Source organism: Oratosquilla oratoria, chromosome 6 (assembly GCF_046742065.1).
Source record: "Oratosquilla oratoria isolate Oo_2021 chromosome 6, ASM4674206v1, whole genome shotgun sequence".
Classification (NCBI taxonomy): domain Eukaryota; kingdom Metazoa; phylum Arthropoda; class Malacostraca; order Stomatopoda; family Squillidae; genus Oratosquilla; species Oratosquilla oratoria.
Genome location: NC_134782.1, coordinates 79,256,259 through 79,278,299, shown reverse-complemented (window position 1 = coordinate 79,278,299; position 22,041 = coordinate 79,256,259). Strand labels below are relative to the sequence as shown.

Sequence of the window (22,041 nt, the reverse complement as noted above, 5' to 3'; positions counted from 1 at the left end):
GCTTCTATCTTGTCTGTGTTGGTATGGATACCTCTGGCATCTACCTTATGTCCTAGGAAGGTGAGTTCCGTCTGTAGGAATTTACACTTTCCTAGTTGGACTTTTAATCCAGTGTTTTTGAGTCGTTTTAGGACAATCTCTAGTGTGTGAAGATGGTCTCTTTGTGTGGGGTTGTAAATGATGAGGTCGTCTAAGTAGACGAACAATAAGACTCCTATCATGTCACTGAAAATCCGGGTCATCAACCTTTGTTGGGTTGAGGGGGCGTTTTTTAAGCCAAAGGGCATCCGTTGAAAATGGAAATGCCCTTTATCAGTGGAGAAAGCTGTTATGGCTTTCGACTCATCTGTTAATTCCACCTGCCAGAAGGCTGACTTAAGGTCAATTGTGGAAAAAACTGTGTTCCCGTTGCCAATGCATTGTAGTACATCTTGCATGGCGGGGAGGGGGTGTGGGGCAGATTGAGTGAGGTGGTTGACTTTTCTAAAGTCCACCACAGGGCGTAAGGTTCCATCTTTCTTAGGGACCAAGAAGAGGGGACTGTTCCATGGGGAGTCTGAATGGGAAATGACGCCTTGGTGTATCATCTCTTGGACACTGTCATTGACTTGGGATTTCCTACTGTGAGGTATGCGGTAAGCGGGGGTGTATGAAGGGGGGGTGTTAGGGGGGATTTGGATGTGATGCTTGATAATATCACATTTGCCTAGTGGTTCACCTTCTAAGGCGATAGCTGATCTATTCCTTTGTAGGAGGGTTAACAGTTCACTATGGGTTTCTCCGGTAGCTGATGTCGTGATTTGGTCTGGGTGGATAGGGGGAAGGGGTTGTGTTGGTCTCACTTGGTTGATGTGTTGTGGCAGTGGTTCCTGGATAGGGGAATTATGGAGGTGGACTGCGCAAATGTTTGTATTCTTCCTGATTTTACGGTGTTGGTCTGACATGTTTGTTAACATAGCTAGTGTATGTTTATTGTCTGATATTGTATCCCAGGAGGACTCAATGGCTATGTTGTTAAGCCTGGACGTGTCTGAGTCGATTATGACGTCCTGATGTTCGATTGCACCGGGTATGTATAGTGGAACTGTTATTGAATGTCTAGGGGGTATGATGACTGTGTTAGACATCAATGCCTTTGAGGTGACATAAGGGGGTGGTCGGAAGGAATAGTTGTTAGTTGGAATTGGAGTATTTGAGGAAAGGAGACATGAGAGAGATTGTGTGTCTGAGTCGGGTGTCTCAGTGACAGTTGGCTCATCATTTACATCTGTGAAGCTGATGTTATTTTTGTCTAGGTCTATAATAGTTTTCCATGTCCTCAATGATTTTAATCCTATTATACCTTGTTGATCGAGACTCCATTCGTCAGCTATGTGGAAAGGTGTGAAACCTACCTTACAATTATTGACTTCAATGTTTAAGTCTATGGTGTCGTGTAGAGAAATGGTGCTCCCTTCTATTAGGAGTCTTTCCATATTGGAAAATTGAATTTGGGGTGGGTCATTTAATGCTTCATAGGGATGATGTTCAGGTTTGTTCCTGTATCAACCATCATGTCAACTGTAAGTTGATCTAAACTCACTTCTAGGGTGAGGTAGTTGTGTTGTGTATGAGATATTCCTATGGTGATTTGATGCGTGAGGCTGGTACACGTTCCCCCAATCGGTGTTGGGTTGTGCGTGTTGTGTGGGAGGGAGCTGTTTGTCGAGGGGTGTGTCGAGGGGTGGTGAATGGTTGGTTAGTTCTCTGATGAGGTTGTGGTTGTGATTTCTGTAGGTAACACTCTTCGTTGGAGTGAGTTGTTGTTTTGTGTAGGCTGCAGTATTTGTTTGGATGTGTTGGTGTAGGTAGGAGTGGAGGTTTAAAGGGGGGTGGAACTTGTTTGTTTTGATTCTGAACTTGACACTGAGCATTCGTATGCGAGGTAGTAGCATGCACTGAGCAAGGGATGGGGTGGTGTTGTACCTGCGGGTATTGTTGTTGCTGTGTTCGACACTGGGCATCGGTGTGGGAAATGGTTCCATGAACTAAGCAAGGGATAGGGTGGCGTGGTGCCTGTGTTTGTATTTGTTGTTTTTGTATGCAGTGTCTTGTGTTGTGTCTGGTTGATGAATGGTAGGAGCACCACTTAGAAGGTTGTCCTTGATTGGTGGGAGGGGGCTGCTGTGAGTGAAGGCTATTTAGTCTGGGGAGATAGTGGGGGGTGTCTAAAGATACATTGCAAGCATTGATGATGTCTAAGATATAGGTATAAGCTAGAGGGTTTCTAGTGTCTAGTTCCCTTTTGGAGGCTTCCTTTAAACACTTTGGAGGGAGTTGGGAGAGATAGAAACCTATCTCAAAGAATGTTAGTAAGTTTTTTGTTGTCATTACATTTTGACCAAATTGGTCAGTGTGGGTCCAAGGAGAGTTATTCTCTAGGTCCTCTCTGACTTCTTTAATTCCGTTTGCTACGAAATCCATAATGTTCGTAACGGAATGTGGTTGGACTCTAGTGTTATTGAGGAAAGTGAGAAGGAAGGAGATGTTGTTTACTTGTTTGTTGTGAAAGACATTAAGAAGGTGGTGTTTATATTCCTGATATGTGATTCCACATGCAACTAAACTGTCTAGCATCCTTGCCTTTGAACGGCAAATGTCAGATGGGTCTATTTTCTGACGGCACAAATTTATTTTATCTGTCTCAGAGTAGTGTTTGTTCTTTGAGAAAAACAGGTCACATGCTGTCAAGAAGTCTGTAATGGATAGTCCACTATCTTGGGAAAAGGTTGGGATTTCTGTGAGGGGGGTTATGGTTTGATAGTTGTTAATTATTGTTGGTTGAGGTTGTGGGTAAGGATAATATTGTGGGTTTGGAGGAAGGTTAGGTGGTGGTTGGTGGTATGGTGTGGAGTGGGCTTGACCAGATGGGGTATGGGGGGAAGGAAAGGGGAAGTTTTGGTACTGCTGCTGAATGGGAGGGGGGTTATTATGTGTTGGGATATGGGGGTTGGATGGATTATGGTTTATAGGTTTAGTTTGCATATTTGGCTGGATGGGAGGAATGGGTGGTTGTAGTTGTGAGGGGTGAAAGGGGTCTACTTGAGGAGGCTGGTTGAAAGGTATGATATTAGGAGGAGTAATATGAGGAGTTGGTTGGGTGGGTTGTTGTGGTTGAGAGGGGTTGGAGGGGTCTACTTGAGGAGGTTGGTTGAAAAAAGGTAGGACATCGTTCTCATAAAGAGGGGCTATTGGGGTACCTGCCTTAGGAGCAGTTTTGTCAGGATTATTTAACTGGTCATTGGTTAACTGTTTAGAGGTACTGTCAACCTGTGGATATAGGTAAAAATGGTCTGGTTTGTCATTGTCAATTAAGTCTTCTGTGTGTATTTCCTCTTTGTCACTGGATATGTCCTGTGGTTGTTTTTCCTCTTTGGATCTTGACAGGACGTTATGCATCTTTTGAATGACTTTACTTCTTGTTCCAGTCGCCATGTTTGTCGAAGTATGTATTAGTTAATAGTTAGTATGTATTAGTTAATAGTATGTATTAGTTAATAGTTAGGTTTGATTTGTAGTCTAAGAAAAAAATAGTTAAAATAGGAATAATAGGTATATAGTAACTAAGGGTAATATGTTATGCTTAGATAAGGGAGGGGGGGTATGGGATGTCAACATTTATATATGGGTTACATATAAGAACATATAAATATAAATGGTAAAAATGTAAATATGGCAATAATAATAATGGGTTAAATATTGTGCAAATTATAGTATAATAATAATTATATGTGTACATATATAGCTGGTTAACAGTAGTAATTATGAAAGGTAAGTTACATTTATAAAAATGTCTAAGTTCTATGTAGAATATAAATGGGTGGTACGTAGTGAAAGCAATTAACGGTTATTGTATATATAAATATATATATAGTTTAGACAAGAATTACTTAACTGTAAGAATACATATGAATGTGATATTATGTAATAGTCAAATCTAGTAAAGTTATTGCATATCTATAAATATGAAATGGTATTAGGAATATGTGAAATTGGTATTTGATTTATATATATATATATATATATATATATATCTATATATATATGTATATAGGATATACAGTGTAAAAGGTTATAGAAAACATTGTGAAGAAGAATTATTTGATATTGGCAAAAAATTATGTGATTATAATAGTTATTGAGAGATATATTTAAAATACAGTATTTTTAAATGATAAATTGGTACAGTATAAGATGGAAGTATGCAAAAATGATTTTAACTTAGTTGTGTAACTTAATTAAGTAGCTTAGTTTTATAATAAGATAATGTTGTTGAATTATTAAATCACTAAAAGTTACATATGTTATATATATGTAATCATAGGGTACCTTTATGGGTATATTCCCGGTTATCGATAATTATATCGATATGCTTCCGGTCCGTCAGATGTGGCTGTGGCGGTCCGTAGACTTGTTTGTAGTTACGCGTTGAGAGGGGCGTAACGTCACCATAGAAATAGGGTACTGGGGAGAGATGAGCGGTGTGTGGAAATATCTCTTGATGAGGGTAGTGCCTCGTTGATGTTCTCGTAAAAAAAGGAAGAAAGGCAGTATCAGGGAGGGGAATGGATGGGTTGGTTAATACTAGTATTGATAATACCAAGTATTTTGAAAGGATGTGTTTAGTTTACCTTATTTAGAGGCGGGTGGATAATGTGGAGTCGGTGGCGATAACGTAGGTATTGTGCAAGGTGTGGGTTTGCTTGTAGAGAATATCTTGAGAAAATGGCTGCCACCAGGTGGTGAGAAAAAGGTAATTTTCACCACCGCTTCTATTACTGCGAAGTTTGGAGTAGGTACCGGCTGTTGTGTAGAGGGTGTGTAGGACGAGTCTTCGATAGTCTTTCTTCTGGTAGTTGTGGCGAGTTCTGGAGACGTGGTTGTGGCCACCGCGAGCCACCAGTAATGTATCGTCAACTGGTGTTGAATGGATACATTTTACGGAACTCTGGTGGTTTCTTCAAACTCACAGTACAGTTTCATTGGTTTTTATTCAAACCTTTCACTTGGTTCACAAATACACTACATAGGTTATATGTTCTATACTGTCAACTGTTTATAACACCTTTTTGCACAACACCCGCTATCACACCGACTGGGGCTCTGGTCGGTGCGTCTAGGGGTGTCATTCACCGGAAACGCTGAATGTGCAACATTTCCAGGTCCCAGCAATTACACTTGCACTGTTTTCAATGGGAGTATTTGGTCTCCCACAACCAGTACTCTCATACTGATTACCGATTACATCCCATTTATTTATTATATAATATTTCCAGGGGGGAAAAGCTCGTTGCTATTGTGTTGCTCAACAATGTTGTGAGTTGGTGGTCGACTGCACTTATAAGTGTGCGTTCGTGTGTGTGTGTGTGCTGTCCGGCGGTCGCGCTGCTAAAGATTGATGTGTCAGGGATTTGTGTATTTTACTGGACCTCGTGATGCTGAGTCGGCGCTTGATGCTTGTGGTGGACAGTGAGTGAGGAAGTGGGTCATATGACTGGGGTTATATTACTCGTCTTTTATATGAGGTGTATACACTCTGTGTGTGTGTGTGTGTGTGTGTGTGTGTGTGTGTGTGTGTGTGTGTGTGTGTGTGTGTGTGTGTGTGTGTGTGTGTGTGTGTGTGTGTGTGTGTGTGTGTGTTTGTGTGTGTGTGTGTGCGTGTGTATGTGTGTGTGTGTGTGTGTGTGTGTGTGTGTGTGTGTGTGTGTGTGTGTGTGTGTGTGTGTGTGTGTGTGTGTGTGTGTGTGTGTGTGTGTGTGTGTGTGTGTGTTTGTGATTCACCATGGTCTTGTAACACGCGTTAGACTCGTGATCAACTGCTATTACCCTCCCGGATGAGAGTTCAGAGCTCATACATGTGTGTGTGTATGAGTGTGTGTGTATATGTGTGTGTATGCATTGTAGGGTTCTACCATAACATACATCTTAACTGGCAGTACACTATGATTGAATACCTTGATCTTTATTCCTGACACCTCTCCCACCTCACCCACCCCCCTTCATACCCTTCACAGGGGCACACGAAACCCCTCTAGGCATTCCTTCCCCCAATCCTCCTTCTACAGTCCTTCCACAGGCCCGACAAGCCCCCCCCCCACCAACCCCCCGTACCACTCATACTTCCCTAACCTCTCCTTACCTGAAGGAGTATATAGACTTTCTATCTACGAGTATTTGCAAACAAAGATAAGGGGTTCGGGACATATAGAGCTACTCTAGACCTTAAACCACGCGACCCTGAGAGCCAATATCTAGAATGAATTAATCAGTATATAAGCAGATGAATAGGTAAATAAACAAGTAAGTAAACAAATGAGTAGATGAATAAATGAATCAATTAATTAATTATTTTATTTATTCCTTTATAAATAAACAAGTAAATAAATAAATAAGTAAACAAATACATGAATAAATAAATATATATATATATATATATAGATAGATAAATGAATGAATAAGTGAATAAACCAATAAATAGGGAAATAGATAAACAGATATATAAACAAATAGATGATATTAACCTCTTCACTCCGGGGCACATTTAATAAGAAATAGATAAATACAAGAATATAGATAAAATTGTATTTTATAAGAAATCTATATATAAGTAAATAAATACTTTTGAATGAATAGATAATGAAATAGATACAGAAATGAACAAATGAAAAAATAAAGAAGTAAATAAGCGAACACGTAAATAAGTAAATACATTGATATAATGAGCTATGATAAGATAAGATTAATTAAGAAATAAGATCAAATAAGATCATATTAAATAGGATTTAATCAAACAGAAGATAAACAAAACATGCTGTAACATTTATACACCAACACTGGAAGAGCACACTGACCATTTCGCCCAATTTTATTTCACGAAATTGTGTTTTGCTAGATTTACGCTTTACTAAATTTCCTAACCTGACCTAAACTAAACTCACCTGTACTAACCTAAACCAACCAAGCTTAACTATACCTATCCTCGCCAAATTCCTTAATACACCCTCGCCCAATTGTGTTTCGCTTTTTCTTTTTTGTGTGTGTGTGTGATGGCGGGGAGTAAAGTATAAAAGCAATCTCTAACCACTGAGGCTAGGAAAGGCAGAGACATGGCTTTTGTACTAAGTCAAGGATTAGTGGTGAAAATTATAAATAATCAAGAACAATATAAATCTCCTGCATATACACATGGACGTGCTAACTAGAAAACAAGTCCCAATTTGCCAAGAGCAACATTTCCTAGTACCAATTATAGTACCACCACCAGCAGATGTACTTACAAGAGGCAGCACGCCAACAACCACAAACACAACAGCAACAAGATTAACATCAACATTGGCACCAGTCGCCGGCGCCACACCTGACGAGACAGTGACGTCACAACCCATGACGTCACAGAATGCCCTACCACGTGTGTTCTGTCTGTGTCTGCCAAGTGCCACAAGGTCGCCAAGTTGGCACCCCAAGAGAGCCTCCGGAGTGGCACTGTCATGCACTGCAGTCTCTGCTCCACGCACTGAGGTCTCTGTCAAGCACTGCAAGCCTACTCACTCTTAACCCAGCATGACCGAACCTAACCTCCTTCCTCTGCATACCCTAGCTACGCCTAACCCCTCTCCTTCCCTCCTTGCTTAGGGGAAGGGGGAAGGGAGTTCTCTTGAGTGGATAAAATCGCCTGGTGGCAGGATGAGAAAGAACATAAAATCGACATCGCTTTTAGATTTTTGTTATGAAAAGAAAAATGAAACAGTAAATAGATAAATGGATAAATCAACCAATAAATAGTTAAACAAATATATAAATGGATGAATAAATAGATAAGTAGATAAATGAGAACATAAGAATGAAGGAGACTACAAGAAACCATAAGGCCTACACTAGGCAGCCCCATGTCAATTAGCACCTATTATCCCTATCTATAAAATTACCTGACCTTCTTTTAAAACAACTAATAGCTCCTATGTTTACTATATGGTTACTAAGTCTATTCCATTCGTCCATTCTAAGTAAAACAGTTCTCCCTATTTCCTACTTAAATCTAAATCTATCAAATTTAAACCAATTACCACGAGTCCTACCCTGTTGTTTTATTATGATAACCTTGTCTGCATCACTCTTGTTAATGCCCTTGATCCACTTGAACACCTTTATTGATTCTAGTGAATGAATGCCCATTCTATAGGACGGAAACCACAGTCAAAGATGGGTCTACCATCAGATAGATTTTGATAACTACCTCTGCATCTTTATTTATAACCGTCCTATCAATGAAACCCAATGCAATGTTAGCCCTAATGAACTGCTCCCTGGATTTAAGGTCAGGACTCACTAGCACTCCCAAGTCTCTCTCGCACTCAGTTTTCTCTAAAAATGTGTTATCTAAGCTATATCTGCTTTCTGGTTTATGTAAACCTACGTTTAACAATCTGCATTTTGGGATATTGAAGTTCCTTTACCATTTCACCGACAATGTGAACAATTTGTTAAGAACTTCTTGCAATATCCCGGCGTCTTCTCTTGATCTAATAAAGTGGCTTATTTTAGTACCGCCCTCAAACTTACATACATTACTAATAAGCCCACTGTTCAAGTCGTTTATGTACATAATGAACAATAAGGGACCTAAAACCGGGCCTGGGGAACTTCACTTGTAACGCTCCCCCATTAAAGATTTACATTGTTAATGATAGCTACACAGATAAATGAATAAGCATATATGTGTAATAAAATACAAGGTGGTAGTGGATAGATTTAGGCATATTGAAAAAATAAAGGATGAAACACTAGTAGAGTGTGGGAAACAAAGGTGGGTGGAGTAAGCTTGAGAGGAAGACCAAGAATAAGAAGGATGGGGTGAAAAAGGGGCTTTAGATGCACGGGGAATGCCTGCCGAGCAGGGAAGAGTGAGAGCAAATGATGGAAGGGACTGTAGGGAAATTCTGAATAATGATAACAATATCACAATAATATAAAATAGATAAATAAATAATTATAATAATAATGATAATAATAATAATAATAATGATAATAATAGTAATAATAATGATAATAATAATAATAATAATAATAATAATAATAATAATAATAATAATAATAATAATAATAATAATAATAATAATAATAATAATAATAATAATAATTGTAATAATAGAAATAATAATGATAATAAGAATAATTATAATAATGATAATAATAATAATAATAATAATAATAATAATAATAATAATAATAATAATAATAATAATAATAATAATAATAATGATAATAATATTAATAATAATAATAATAATAATAATAATAATAATAATAATAATAATAATAATAATAATAATAATAATAATAATGATAATAATAATAATAATAATAATAATAATAATAATAATAATGATAATAATAATAACAATAATAACAATGAAAAAAATATAACAAATATAACAACAACAAAAAATTAGAAGGTGTATAGACAAACTCAAAGTTAATAAAACACCAGGGCCTGACGGTTGGCATACAAGAATCTTAAAGGAAATAAAAAATGAGATTATTGTTCCATTAGAAATTATTTTCAAGAAGTCCATCATATCCGGAGATGTCCCAAGAGAATGGAAGCTAGCTAACGTTACTCCCATATTCAAAAAAGGTGACAAAAAGAAACCAAATAACTATAGGCCTATAAGTTTGACTTCAATCGTAGGAAAAATAATGGAAACTATCATCAGAGATGCTATCGAACATCATTTAGAAAGTAACCGTTTGATAAATGATAGCCAGCATGGTTTCAGACGGAAACGTTCTTGCGTGACTAACTTACTCGAATTCTACAACACAGTTATCTCGAATTATGACAAAAGAAACAATATAGATTTAATATATCTAGACTTTGCAAAAAGCTTTTGATACCGTCCCACACGAAAGACTACTTACTAAACTAGCTTTGCATGGAATAAGTGGTAGCCTATTAGGTTGGACTAGTAATTGGTTGAATGGTCGAAAACAGAGAGTTGTTTTAAATGGAAAAACTTCTGGATGGAAAAGTGTTGCAAGTGGAGTTCCTCAGGGTTCCGTTCTTGGGCCACTTCTATTCATAGTATATATAAATGATATAGACCATGGACTAAAATCTACTGTTTCCAAATTTGCTGATGATACAAAACTGTGCGGAGTGGCAAATGATCACTCAAACCAATTAGATATTCAAGAAGATTTAGATCAATTACAGCAATGGTCAGAAAAGTGGCTAATAAAATTTAACACAAGTAAGTACGATTACAAGTTATTTGGAAATTCGTTAACAAAAGTGGATAGTGAAAAAGATCTCGGCGTAATTATCAGTAACGACCTCAAATTATCCAAGCAATGTATTTCAGCCTCTGAGAAAGCAAATAAGATTCTGGGACTGATTGCGCGATCTTTTGATTTCAAAAGTCCATCACTCATTAACAAGCTATATAAATCGTTAGTTCGTCCACATTTGGAATATGCTGTTTCCGTATGGTCACCGAATCTCATTAAAGACATTGACAGACTGGAAAAAGTACAACGGCGAGCCACAAAACTGATTCCAAATATCAAAAATAAATCATACGAAAATCGACTAAAGCACATGAATCTGTTTTCCCTAAAAAAGCGTAGACTCAGAGGTGACTTGATACAGGTCTTTAAGATTTTAAAGGGAATTGACAACATCAAAAGTGACAAAATTTTCACATTGAATGAGAATCAGACAAGAAACAATGGTCTCAAACTGTCCGGAAATAGATTCAATTTGGAATAAACTTCCTGCACAGATAGTCCAATGTAGTTCAGTTCGAAGCTTTAAGAATCATCTAGATAAACACCTAAGTAAGATGCTGTAATGATTATAATTTATCATATATTATTTTTGTTTTGTTATCATTTGTCTGTCTGATTTTCATTTATCATTAGTTATATGTCAATTTATTATTTACTATTTACCTGTTTGTTTATTATTTTAACTATACCTATGCATTTATTTATGTATTTTATTTGTTATTGACATTATTATAATTTTTATTTATTATTTTATTATTAATATGATTTTTTTTTCATCCGACCTAGATATGGATCAAAAGGTCTCCTGTCGGCATGCTCCGCCTTTGTAATCCTTTATAATGTGTATACATTGTGACGAATGTGGATAGGAGGTGAAGGGAACACGGGCTGAAGGAAATACTTTTATTCCTGACTAGTTTCGCCTGAGTGGCTTCTTCAGAGGAACATAGTTTGAATTAAGTTAATAAAGGTTTATTGTATAAATATGTACAGCATACATTGACATACAATGCGGGCAACAGCCCGCCAGTGGGGGAGTTGTTGTGCCCTAGTGGGTGGAAGGTGAGGGCCTAGGGAGGTCAGCGAGGGGGGGGCGCCGCCCTGAGCACCCCAAGCATTACGTCCATGGGCGTGTGGCGGACAAGGAGGACATAGTTTGAATTTTTTTTTAGTTTATTATTTAACATTAGTACATGAATATATACACAATCACATACACGTATGTATATATACTCGTGCATACATATACTTATAACTATATATATATACATATAAAAATGCGCGGGCCACAAGCCCGCCGCTGGGGCTTACGCCCCGATATTTTGCTACCATGTTTCAGCGAGGGGGCGGAATGTCTCGCATGATGGTTAGCAATTTGCTAGGTGTGTTAAGAGCCCGCCTGACCAAATGGGCGGCCAAAGCTTCCTCATCCTGTGGGCCCTCGATGGGTTGCTGTCTTAGTTGAGCTGTGGCGGGGCAGTGAACCAGGTAGTGTATCAGCGGTCGACGGCTCTGGAGGCCGCAGTGTTCGCACTCCTGACCACTGAACTCGGGCCGTAGCTGCTCCAGCGTGCCGTACCCGAGCCGGAGCCTGTGCAACCGAACTTGGTCGGCTCTAGTTAGCGGACGGCCGCATTGTAGCGGCTGGTAATTTGTGGTGGCAGCGTACCATGCTGCCTGCCGCGAGGTTCTCTCCATGGTGCGATGGTGGTGATGAGCGGAGTGCCAGGTGCTCCGCTTAGCCTGCGTCTTGATCTGCTGCAGGCTGGGGAGGACGTAGCAGGATACTGCGGGCATGGTGCTAGCTGCTCGGGCTGCTGCATCCGCCAACTCGTTCCCTCGGAGCCCCACGTGACTGGGTACCCAGTTCATCCGTAGGTGCCGGCCTTCACCGGCAAGTCTCTGCGCGCTGAGGTGAATGGATGTTACCAGCTGGATGTTGTCGGTGGGGCTGGCTTGCTGGAGTGTCTGGAGGGAAGATTTGGAGTCTGTGTGTATAATTACCGCACCTTCACGATGGTGAGCGGCGGCAGTCACCGGCGGGGAGACGCTGTCATGGAGGACCCCCGACCACTGTTCTACCCTGCAGACGGAGTTAGTTGCCATAGTTTGAAGTCAAGTTGGTCAATATATATGGCAAAAGAAGGAACGTGGCAAAGTGTCAGGTTGGTCGCCCCACTCGACCTCATCTGTCGGTGTGGCGGGCTGTCACAGCGGGAGGACCAAATTATTCGCCTGTTCGCGTGGCTGAAACGTCCGTCTGGATCAGGGGCTCTGTGCTTATTATTCATTACGACAAAGTGTGCTGCTGCTTTAGCCCATATTAAATCCCCAGTCCTCTTATTAATGTTATCATGGATGTTGATAAAAACGGACTCCATCGCCTTTCTTTCCTGCCGTGTAATGTTATCCATGAGAATTTTGGCCTGGTCCCATTTTGGTAGATGGCCTCTTTCGTCGACATGGTTAACTATTGCACTACTAACCCTGTGGTGTCTTACATCTGCTCGGTGTTCTTTTAATCTAGTGTCTAAGCCTCTGCCGGTTTCACCGATGTATTTTCTGTCACATCCACCACACGGGATTTCGTAAACTACGCTGTTTATATTTAAGGTTGGGTCTTTCTTCTTGATTAAAAGGTCCTTTACTTTCGTACCTGTGGAAGTCGCAAGACGAATGTTGGAGGACGATAAGATTTTGTCTAGGTCTCTTGTTAGATTGGAATTTGGGACCACCCAATACTTAGTGTTGGACTTTTCTCTTTTGTTGCGTAGTATACTATGAGCCTTCTCCTCCAGGGTGCAAAGTAACCCTCTGGGGTATTTGAGCCCTTCAAAAGTTGTTTTAATCATTTTAATCTCATCCGCTAGAAATTCGTCACTGCAAATACGAAGTGCTCTTAAGAACAGGCCTATCACCACACCAGTCTTTGTCCTCTTATTATGTGCACTGTAGTAATGAATGAAGTAATTTTTATTCGTTGGTTTCCTGTAAACTTCAAATTTAACGCCACATCCTGATCTTATTAATACGGTGTATAGAAAAGGTAGTTGTCCGTCTATCTCGTTTTCGATCGTGAATTGGATGTTGGAATTCACACTATTTAGATTAGACATCAACGCAGCAAGAAGCACTGTCCTTAGGAATGAAGTTTGAGACCGGTATGAACCACAAGAGTTATTTGGATTTTGTGCTTAAAAACAGCCACTCAAGCGAAACTAGTCAGGAATAAAAGTATTTCCCTCAGCCCGTGTTCCCTTCACCTCCTATCCACAATAATAATAATAATATAATAATAATAATAATAATAATAATAATAATAATAGTAATAATAATAATAATAATAATAATAATAATAATAATAATAATAATAATAATAATAATAATAATAATAATAATAATAATAATAATAATAATAATAATGACATTTTTCTACAGCCTCAAGACTGGTCTACCTCTTCCACTTCTTTCATGAACGAGTGGTACTCCTTTGGGACACTTCCACCTGACCCAGGCGCGGATACAAAGGGGGGGGGGGGCAGCCCCCCTCACCCCCACCCCCAACGCCCCGAGTATGGTACACTCTTGAGTTTGATTCTCTTTGGATAAACACTTTTTAGTGCGAATTTATTATTTGAATTATATTTGTGAATTATATATGATTTTACATACAATTACGAGCAAAACAGACTTAGGTTTCTGGACCAATCTCCAAGCCAACAGCATTATTCTTGGAGTTAAAATATCGGCGTGGTTCAAGTATCGGTTATCGCTTATCGGTCCCCCCCCCCCAATAACATTCCTGGATCCGCGCCTGACTTGACCAGTGTTCAGTGGATCACAAGGAAAGCCAAATGGTTATCAAACGTTTTGCTGATTTGATTCTTGAAGTCATACGAAACTGAAAATAATTCATATCAACCCCTGAAATGAAGAAAATTCGGAGATCGAGGCAGAGAGCAAAAGAACAAATGATTAACACAATGGACATTTTCACCTGTTTAGTGATAAATTTTGCAAAAAGATAGCTTGTGTTCTTTGATATTGTATATTAAATTTAAATTACTGTTATTTTTTGTTCAAACTGCCATTTGTATAATGCACGCGCTTTATAATACCAGAAATCTGTAAACGTGTACAATGATCTGAGTAATAGATAACTTGTGAAACTATATTTTACTTAAAGATAACAGGTGAATATTGTAGAGTAGGTTTATCGTTTTGCCTACTCCCCAATCCCCCAACACAGCATTTGTGAAAAAAACGTGCTGACTCCCATACTGGGGGGGGGGGGCTATGATAGTAAAGATAACAGTTTTAATAATATTTCAACAACGTTATCGATAACAGTGACAATAAAGATGATGGGAAATCTAGATGAATCATGCCACAATTATTATACCACTACTTATTTTGTCACAGATTCGTAAATAAGTTTGGGAATACATATTATGTAAACGTTAAAATTAAACCGAAAAAACATGGTAACAATTACGTTTCCCATAACTAGGGAACAATTACCCCTATTCGTTCTTTCAAACGGAAAATATCAGGGTTGCAGGGGTTTTCCAACTCCATGCATATAAATATGCATGCTAGCAACTTTGAGATTTCCAAAATAGTCTAAATATAATTTTTCACACGCTGCTGTTTACATTTTAGTTATACCTTGAATGCGAAACCTTGTTTCTAGAAATGCAAATGACTTATCTTCCATGAATAAGGACCTCAATGGTTATAAGCTTACATGTTTTTTTGTGTTATCCTCGGAAATTATAATTGTTATTTCGAACTATGTATTCTTTATATTATCTGCACTTCATGTATATTGATTCAATGCCAAATAAACTGTGAAATATCGTGACATTTGAAATTTTATCAAATTTCTGCTTATCAGTTAATTTAATTAATAAAACTACCATTTTATTTTTCTATAAAGAATATACAAATTTCTTACTACAGTTGATATAATCTATTATTTTTAAATCAATATATATTTCCCGGAAAAGCTTTTATTTTGATATAATACTTAACGTTTTGCTCTGGAACGATCGATCAGCTGTACTCTAGCCAATAAGATTCGTGGTAAAAGGATAGCGAACGTTAAGTGACCAATACGAAAGAAGATGTAAGAGTGTCTGCAGATGAATATTCTGTTTTGGTGCAGCGGAATTTATTGATGTATCGTCTGCTCCTAGGATGCAAAGGAAGGAGACTGTAAAGCAACAATGATCACCCTTTAAGCGAGGCAGTCCGCTTAGGCTGAGAAGCAGAGAACTAAATACTGTGTGAACAAAATGGCGTACAAGAGTAATTCTTATTTGTTGGGTTACGTGGATGAACAGATTAACTCACACAACCGACATCTTGTCAACTACACGACAAATAAAATTGGTGGTTTACCAGTGAGTTGTTTCACATTGTATTTATGCTTTCTCTTATTATATATTTATGAAGTCCGTTTTGACATAGGAACGATACATGTACCCAAAAGAATGAGTGTAATATTAGTTATCTAGATTGTCAAGGCTGTAGTACTGTGGGTTTTAGATTATAGTGACCGTGAGCGACTGGTTAAATCAATCAGCTGGTTTGAAGAGGTGAGGGACTTGAACACAGCAGGTAATGCTTAATCTAACTTTTCAATTGTTACTTCGAGTATGAATATTATCTTATGACTAGGAAAATAGTAATTCAAATTATAAGGGCTGTCTATTGATTCTAGTTAGAGCCATCATCATCATGAAATATTTCCAATTCACAATTCTAAGAATTAATTTCTTTGGTAAAGTACTTTAACTTGCATTTCATCAATCATTTAGTTACTCATGTTCATATTTATGTACTAAGTACCTTTATGTCCCAAGTCCACTGATGCCATGGACAGGTTGGTTAACTGCCAAGAAGCATAGTGAAAAGTCTCATAATAATAGCTTATTAGTTATTACAGCTATTTAGCATTAGTGATAAATTACATTGTCAAATGCCTTTTTGCACCTGTATTGTTTTGAACTTGATTTGGTTGTTGGATTTTAAGTTTCATATTTACACAAGTTTGATTTATTCATATATTTTAAAAAATGCCATGCAGATATGTATAAGAATGTCAGTAGTTTAGAAAAGAACATTATAACTTTTGTGAATTAAGTTGTTCTTGATATTAGTTATCTTAATATTTTTTATCCAATTATTTTTTTTAATTTGCCATTGTAAATATTAAATTGAAGGAACTTTTACAAGCACATTGAATAATGGGGGGTGGGGGAACCTGTGGTCATTAGGAGGATAAATGGGGAACAAGTTAACAGTTTAAAAATCAGTTGTGTCATTAAAATGGTTTTAAGCTCCATGTAACTGAAAAAAATCCATCTATTAAACATAGTTTTAGTGACTAAAGTAAGCAATAGAGTTTATTCAAAAATGATTAAGATTGTTTTCTCCATCTTTTGTGAGAAGAAATGGAAATTTTTATTGAAAAAGAAATTATAGCAAATGTGCTGTAAGAAGAAAGATTACTTTTAAGTATACTTGGACCAAGGTAGTTGATGGGAGGGTAATAGAGAAGATATCAATAAACCATGTAGTGATGCCCTAAAGGAGGACTGTAAGGGTTCTGGATATAATTGTGTTCACAGGAGAAGACAGTGAATTGTTAGATCATTACCTGGTGGAAAGGAAATTATGAGTAGAGATTAACCATTTTGGTACAATAACACCTATATAGGCATCATGAGGCGTGAGTGGGTACACGAAAGTGCCAGCATCAGTGTCTTGATTATATAAATATTTTTGTAATTGTACATGAGTTAACCCCAGATTCTGTGAATGGGTTTGATCACATTTTCTGTGTGTACTGTTACTCAGAGTAAAAGAGTGAGTAATACAGCAGCAACTTTATATTTTATAATGTGAGTAGTGTGATGGAAATTATATATGGGAGCCAATGCTGCACGTGAGAATTTATGTCATACTGAAGTGGATATGTACAGAAGGATGTAGATAGAGAGGTACATAAGGTAACCAAATTGAGTGATGAGAAAGAACAAGAATATGAGGCAAAACTGAGACGTTACAGGAAGTAGTATACAATAAAAGAAACAAAACCAACATAGAGGAAAAGGGGTATGTTTTAAAAACTAAGTGCTAAAGTGTGCAAAAATGGTATGTGTGATGAGGAAGATTGGAGAGAATAGAAGAGGCCATGAATAGAGGGAAGAGGTCTTATCTTACTTGTCATAGTTTTAGATTGATCCATCTACCCGGTCTTATTATATTAGAGCTGGTCAATGATGCTGTTGGATATGGTTCCTCTTGAGGTTGGGCCATGTGGGACTGAAGGCTTGTCTGGTATGTTGGACAAGAACTTGTCCAGCCTTCTTTTGAAAACTTTAGTACTGACATTGGACAGGCCTTGGATGTCCCTCAGGAGACAGTTGAAAAGCCTGGGACCAATACTATTGAAGCTCTGCCTAGATTGTCCTGATCATCTTTGGGCCACTAATTAATGGCCTTCTACAGCAGGTTCTACCAAACCTGAGGTGGTGTTGGCTTTTGATGCCCTCCCCTTCCTTTTGCAATGGGTTTGGTACAGAGCCTTCGAGGATTTTTCAAGTGTAGATGCTATATTATTCCCATCGTCTGTGTAGGTAATACAACCTGAGGTGTTTCAGCCTCTCCCAATAGTTTAGGGAATCCCTGTCTAGCTTCCTTGTGAGAACACTCGGTGCCTGCTCCAATTCCTGTATCACCTTTACTCTGTGGGGAGATTGAAACTGACAATTGCACTCAATTTTTGATACTACAAGGGGGATGAGGTGTTCTGATTTTCTGGTCCTTGGTCAAAGGATCCAGCCACTCATTTTCCTTGCATCTTGGCAGTGAGGTTTATGTGTACCTCAAAGCTGCAGTTAATATTGATCATAACTCCAAGGCTCCTGAGTGTTTCCTTTTCCTCTAATTTGTCTTCACCCACTGTGTAGTTGTATTCCTTCAGGTGTTCATTAGTGCTGTATTTTATTACTTCAAACTTTTTGTTGTTGAAGGCCATATTATTTTCACTTACCCAGCTATATATTGTCTCCAGGTCACTCTAATTTCACTGGGTCCTCCCTTGTCTCTATTGATCTTGAAATTCTGGTGTCTTCAGCAAATGACAAGACTCGGCGAGGGCGGTGGTGAATAAAAAAGGGCAAACAAGTGGAGAATGGTAGTAAAGAAGAAATAGAGAATTGTATGAGAGGTACATATACCAAAGACTTATTCCCCCTTACAAGGGAGATAGCAAAAAAACAAGGGCATAAAATCCACTCCCACCCATTCCATCCGCACATACTCCACTCCCATCCACCCCCTACCTCCATCTTATCCTGGCTCCTCCTGGATGATGGGTCATCCCTGCATCTCGTCCACTCTGGATCAGAAGCAGTGTTTCAAGACACAGCACATCCACAGCAAAGCCACTTCATTAAATCAGCAGCCCCCTCTCTGTCTCCTTATGCAGAAATGGAGAAGACGGGGAGAAATCCCTTAAGGCTGTGTCATTTTCTTTTTCACACATACTCCCTCACCCTCCACCCATTCCCTTTCATGCATCACAAGAATCATCCATACACAACCATTCTCCATTCACCCCTACCGTCTGTCCTTTCCTGTCCTTCCTCAACAGACATTCTCCTCTTTCCCAATGCCCCTTTTACCCCATCCACCCATCTCATCCTTGGTCACCCCATCATGTTCACTCCCTCCACCTCTGCCTTCCACACCTCTCTTACTAATCTTTCTTCATTCATTCTTTCCATGTGTCCAAATCATCCCAATACTCTTTCATCAACCCTATCTCCCAACTCCTTTTCCACCCCTATTTTCCTCACCTCATTTCTCACTCTATCCAGCCTAGTAACCACTATCATACTTCCTAGCCACCTCATCTCAAACACATTCAAACTCCTTTCATCCTCTTGTAAGTTCCATGTTTCTGTCCCACACAGTGCTGTCGGCACAATCACTCCTTCATACAATCTCTTCTTAGTATCCATTCCCAAATGACTATTTCTCATTACACTTTTTAATCCCCCAAGGCATTTACTTGCTAATCTCAATCTACATTCTACCTCCACCTCCACTCCTCCCTTTCCCTCTGCATTCACATCCAAGTACAGTCGAACCTCGAAAGCCCGGACTAATTGGGGGGAAGGGCGGTCTGGTCATGCCAAAAGTCCAGTCATCGAAGATGTCGCCCTAACACCCGTAGATTTTCGTAGCGGTATACGTATAAGTAATGTATGATATGGCATTGAAACACATATGAATAATACTCTAACACTGTAATAATAACAATACTGTAATAATGATACTATAATACTAATAATTCTGTAATAATATCTGTAATACAGGCATGTAAATGTACTGTACATACAGTGTACTGTACTGTATTTCTTTATTACGTACACTGTAAATATCGGAAGGTGTGCACACGGGACAGTGGTGGCGGCCAGGGATGCCGCGTTTTCTACACTGCCGTGTAGAATGGGAGTGTTGCCATACCGGGGCATACATTATTCTCAGGCATGTGCAGACTTTCATAGCAAGATATACTTGTCAAACTTTGACAAAATGTTGGTTCTAGTTTTATTATTCTTGAATGTATGTAAGGCCCCCATGCCCTAACGTATTCAGTAAGATATAAATTTTTATATTATCGCTAAAAGAAAGCTGAAACTTTAGTGTAGAATTTTTTCTACACCGTAAAAATGTATCTTTTGGGGTATAATATTTTATAAGTAACACAATTATCAATAAAAGTCATATTTTGATGTACCATTTATAATTTGATAACTTGTTTTATTATTTTTAAACAAAAGTTTGAGTTTTTTAATGTTTTTAACAGCCCACTGATATGTAGAAAAATTCCTCATGTCCTTGTGTAGTTGCCACATGCCGCTATTTTACTACGTTTTGGTTCAAAATTCTACGAAACGGCAGCCCTAGTGCTAAAAGAAAGCTGCAACTTTAGCGTAATTTTTTTTTCTACACCGTAAAAACGTATCTTTTGAGGTATATAAGTAACACAATTACCAATAAAAGTCATATTTTGATGTACCATTTATTATTTGATAACTAGTTCTATGGTTTTTAAACAAAAGTTTGAGTTTTTGAATGTTTTTAACAGCCCGCTGATATGTAGAAAAAAATTCCTCATGTCCTTGTGCAGTTGCCACATGCCGCTATTTTACTACGTTTTGGTACAAAATTCTACGAAACGGCACCCTGGTGGCGGCTTGACTGGGTCGGGTTTGAGTACACGTGTACGGCCGTCGCTGCCACCTACCAGGCAAATTGGGAACTTTGCTTGAAAAGTACACCCTTTGTTCATTTCGACCGGTCATGCGAGGGTCCGGGCATTAGAGGTTCGACTGTACTGTATCTAAAACTATTCACTTCCTCCAGTCTCTCTTCCTTCATACTTCCAGTCTGCTGCCACTTTCTCCCCTTGTACATCTCATCACCTTACTTTTACCCACATATATCTTCAACTTCCTTCTTTCGCACACCTTCCCAAACTCTATCACTAACTTCCTCAATCCCTCCTCTGATCCTGCTAAAAGGACAGTTTTGTCAGAAAACAACAACTGGCTTATCTCCGACTTTCTCCATTTTCTTTAACCATCTCCAATCCACAACCCATTACCCTTGAACTTACCTCTTGCACCACCCCATCCAAGTATAAATTGAACAGCCAGGGTGACATAACACATCCCTGACAAAGTCCCACCTTTACCTCAAACCACTCACACACTCCATTTCTGATTGTAACATAAGCTCTACTACTCTCGTAAAAACTCTTGGCTGTTCTTAAAAGCTTTCCTCCTATCCATATATCTACAGTACCTCCCATAGTGCCTTCCTGTCTACCCAGTAATAAGCCTTTTCCAAATCCATAAAAACTACCCAAAAATCCTTACTTTTTCCTAAAGCTTTCTCACATATCTGTCTTCCCAAAAAAATTTAATCTATGCAACCAATACCTGTCCTAAACCCACACTGTTTCTCACCAATTACTCCCTCTGTTCCTCTCCTAATCCTCTCAATCAAGACCCTCCCATAAGCCTTCCCTCTGAAACTACTACACTTAGACTTGTCCCCTTTTCCATTGTAAAGTGGATACAGGCACTCCTCCAGTCCTCTGGCACTCTACACTCTCTTAAACAAACATTAAATAACCTCACCAACCAGTCCACCATCACTATACCTCCTTTTTTCAGACATTCTGCATGACACCCATCCAAACCAGGTGTCTTACCTGCTCTCATCATCTGAACAATTGCCTTCACCTCATTTTTCCTTATTTCTCCATTTTCCTTACTTATCACTGTCATTTTCTTAGCACTTCCCATTGCAACTACCTTTCCTTCCTTATTCTCCTTCACATTTAGCAACTTCATTAAATACTCTTCCCATCTTCCTGTTACTGCTATGTCTTCCATTATCATCTCTCCATCTGCACCTTTTACATTTTTTTCTCTACATGATTCACCTCCTCTTTCTCTCTTAATTTATTTCCAAAACATTTTTTTATTACTTTCAATTGTTTTTTCCTACTTTTACCCCATTCTACATCTGCTCTCCTCTTTGCTTCCCTTATCTTGGGTTTTACTTATCTTTTCTTTTCTTTGTACTTTTCATATGATTCTCTCATCCTATTTTGTAACCAGTCTG

General features: G+C 38.5%; 1 protein-coding gene across 1 annotated transcript in view; it reads left to right on the top strand.

The window, feature by feature from the left end:
* Positions 1-15,382: 15,382 nt before the first annotated feature.
* The window catches only part of trus (programmed cell death 2 like trus), a 211,577-nt gene continuing 204,918 nt past the window's right edge, over positions 15,383-22,041 (top strand). Inside the window, exon 1 of the mRNA XM_076187386.1 lies at positions 15,383-15,731. Coding sequence (XP_076043501.1) covers positions 15,624-15,731 — 108 coding nt within the window. The 5' untranslated portion in view covers positions 15,383-15,623. The remainder of the gene's footprint in view (positions 15,732-22,041) is intronic.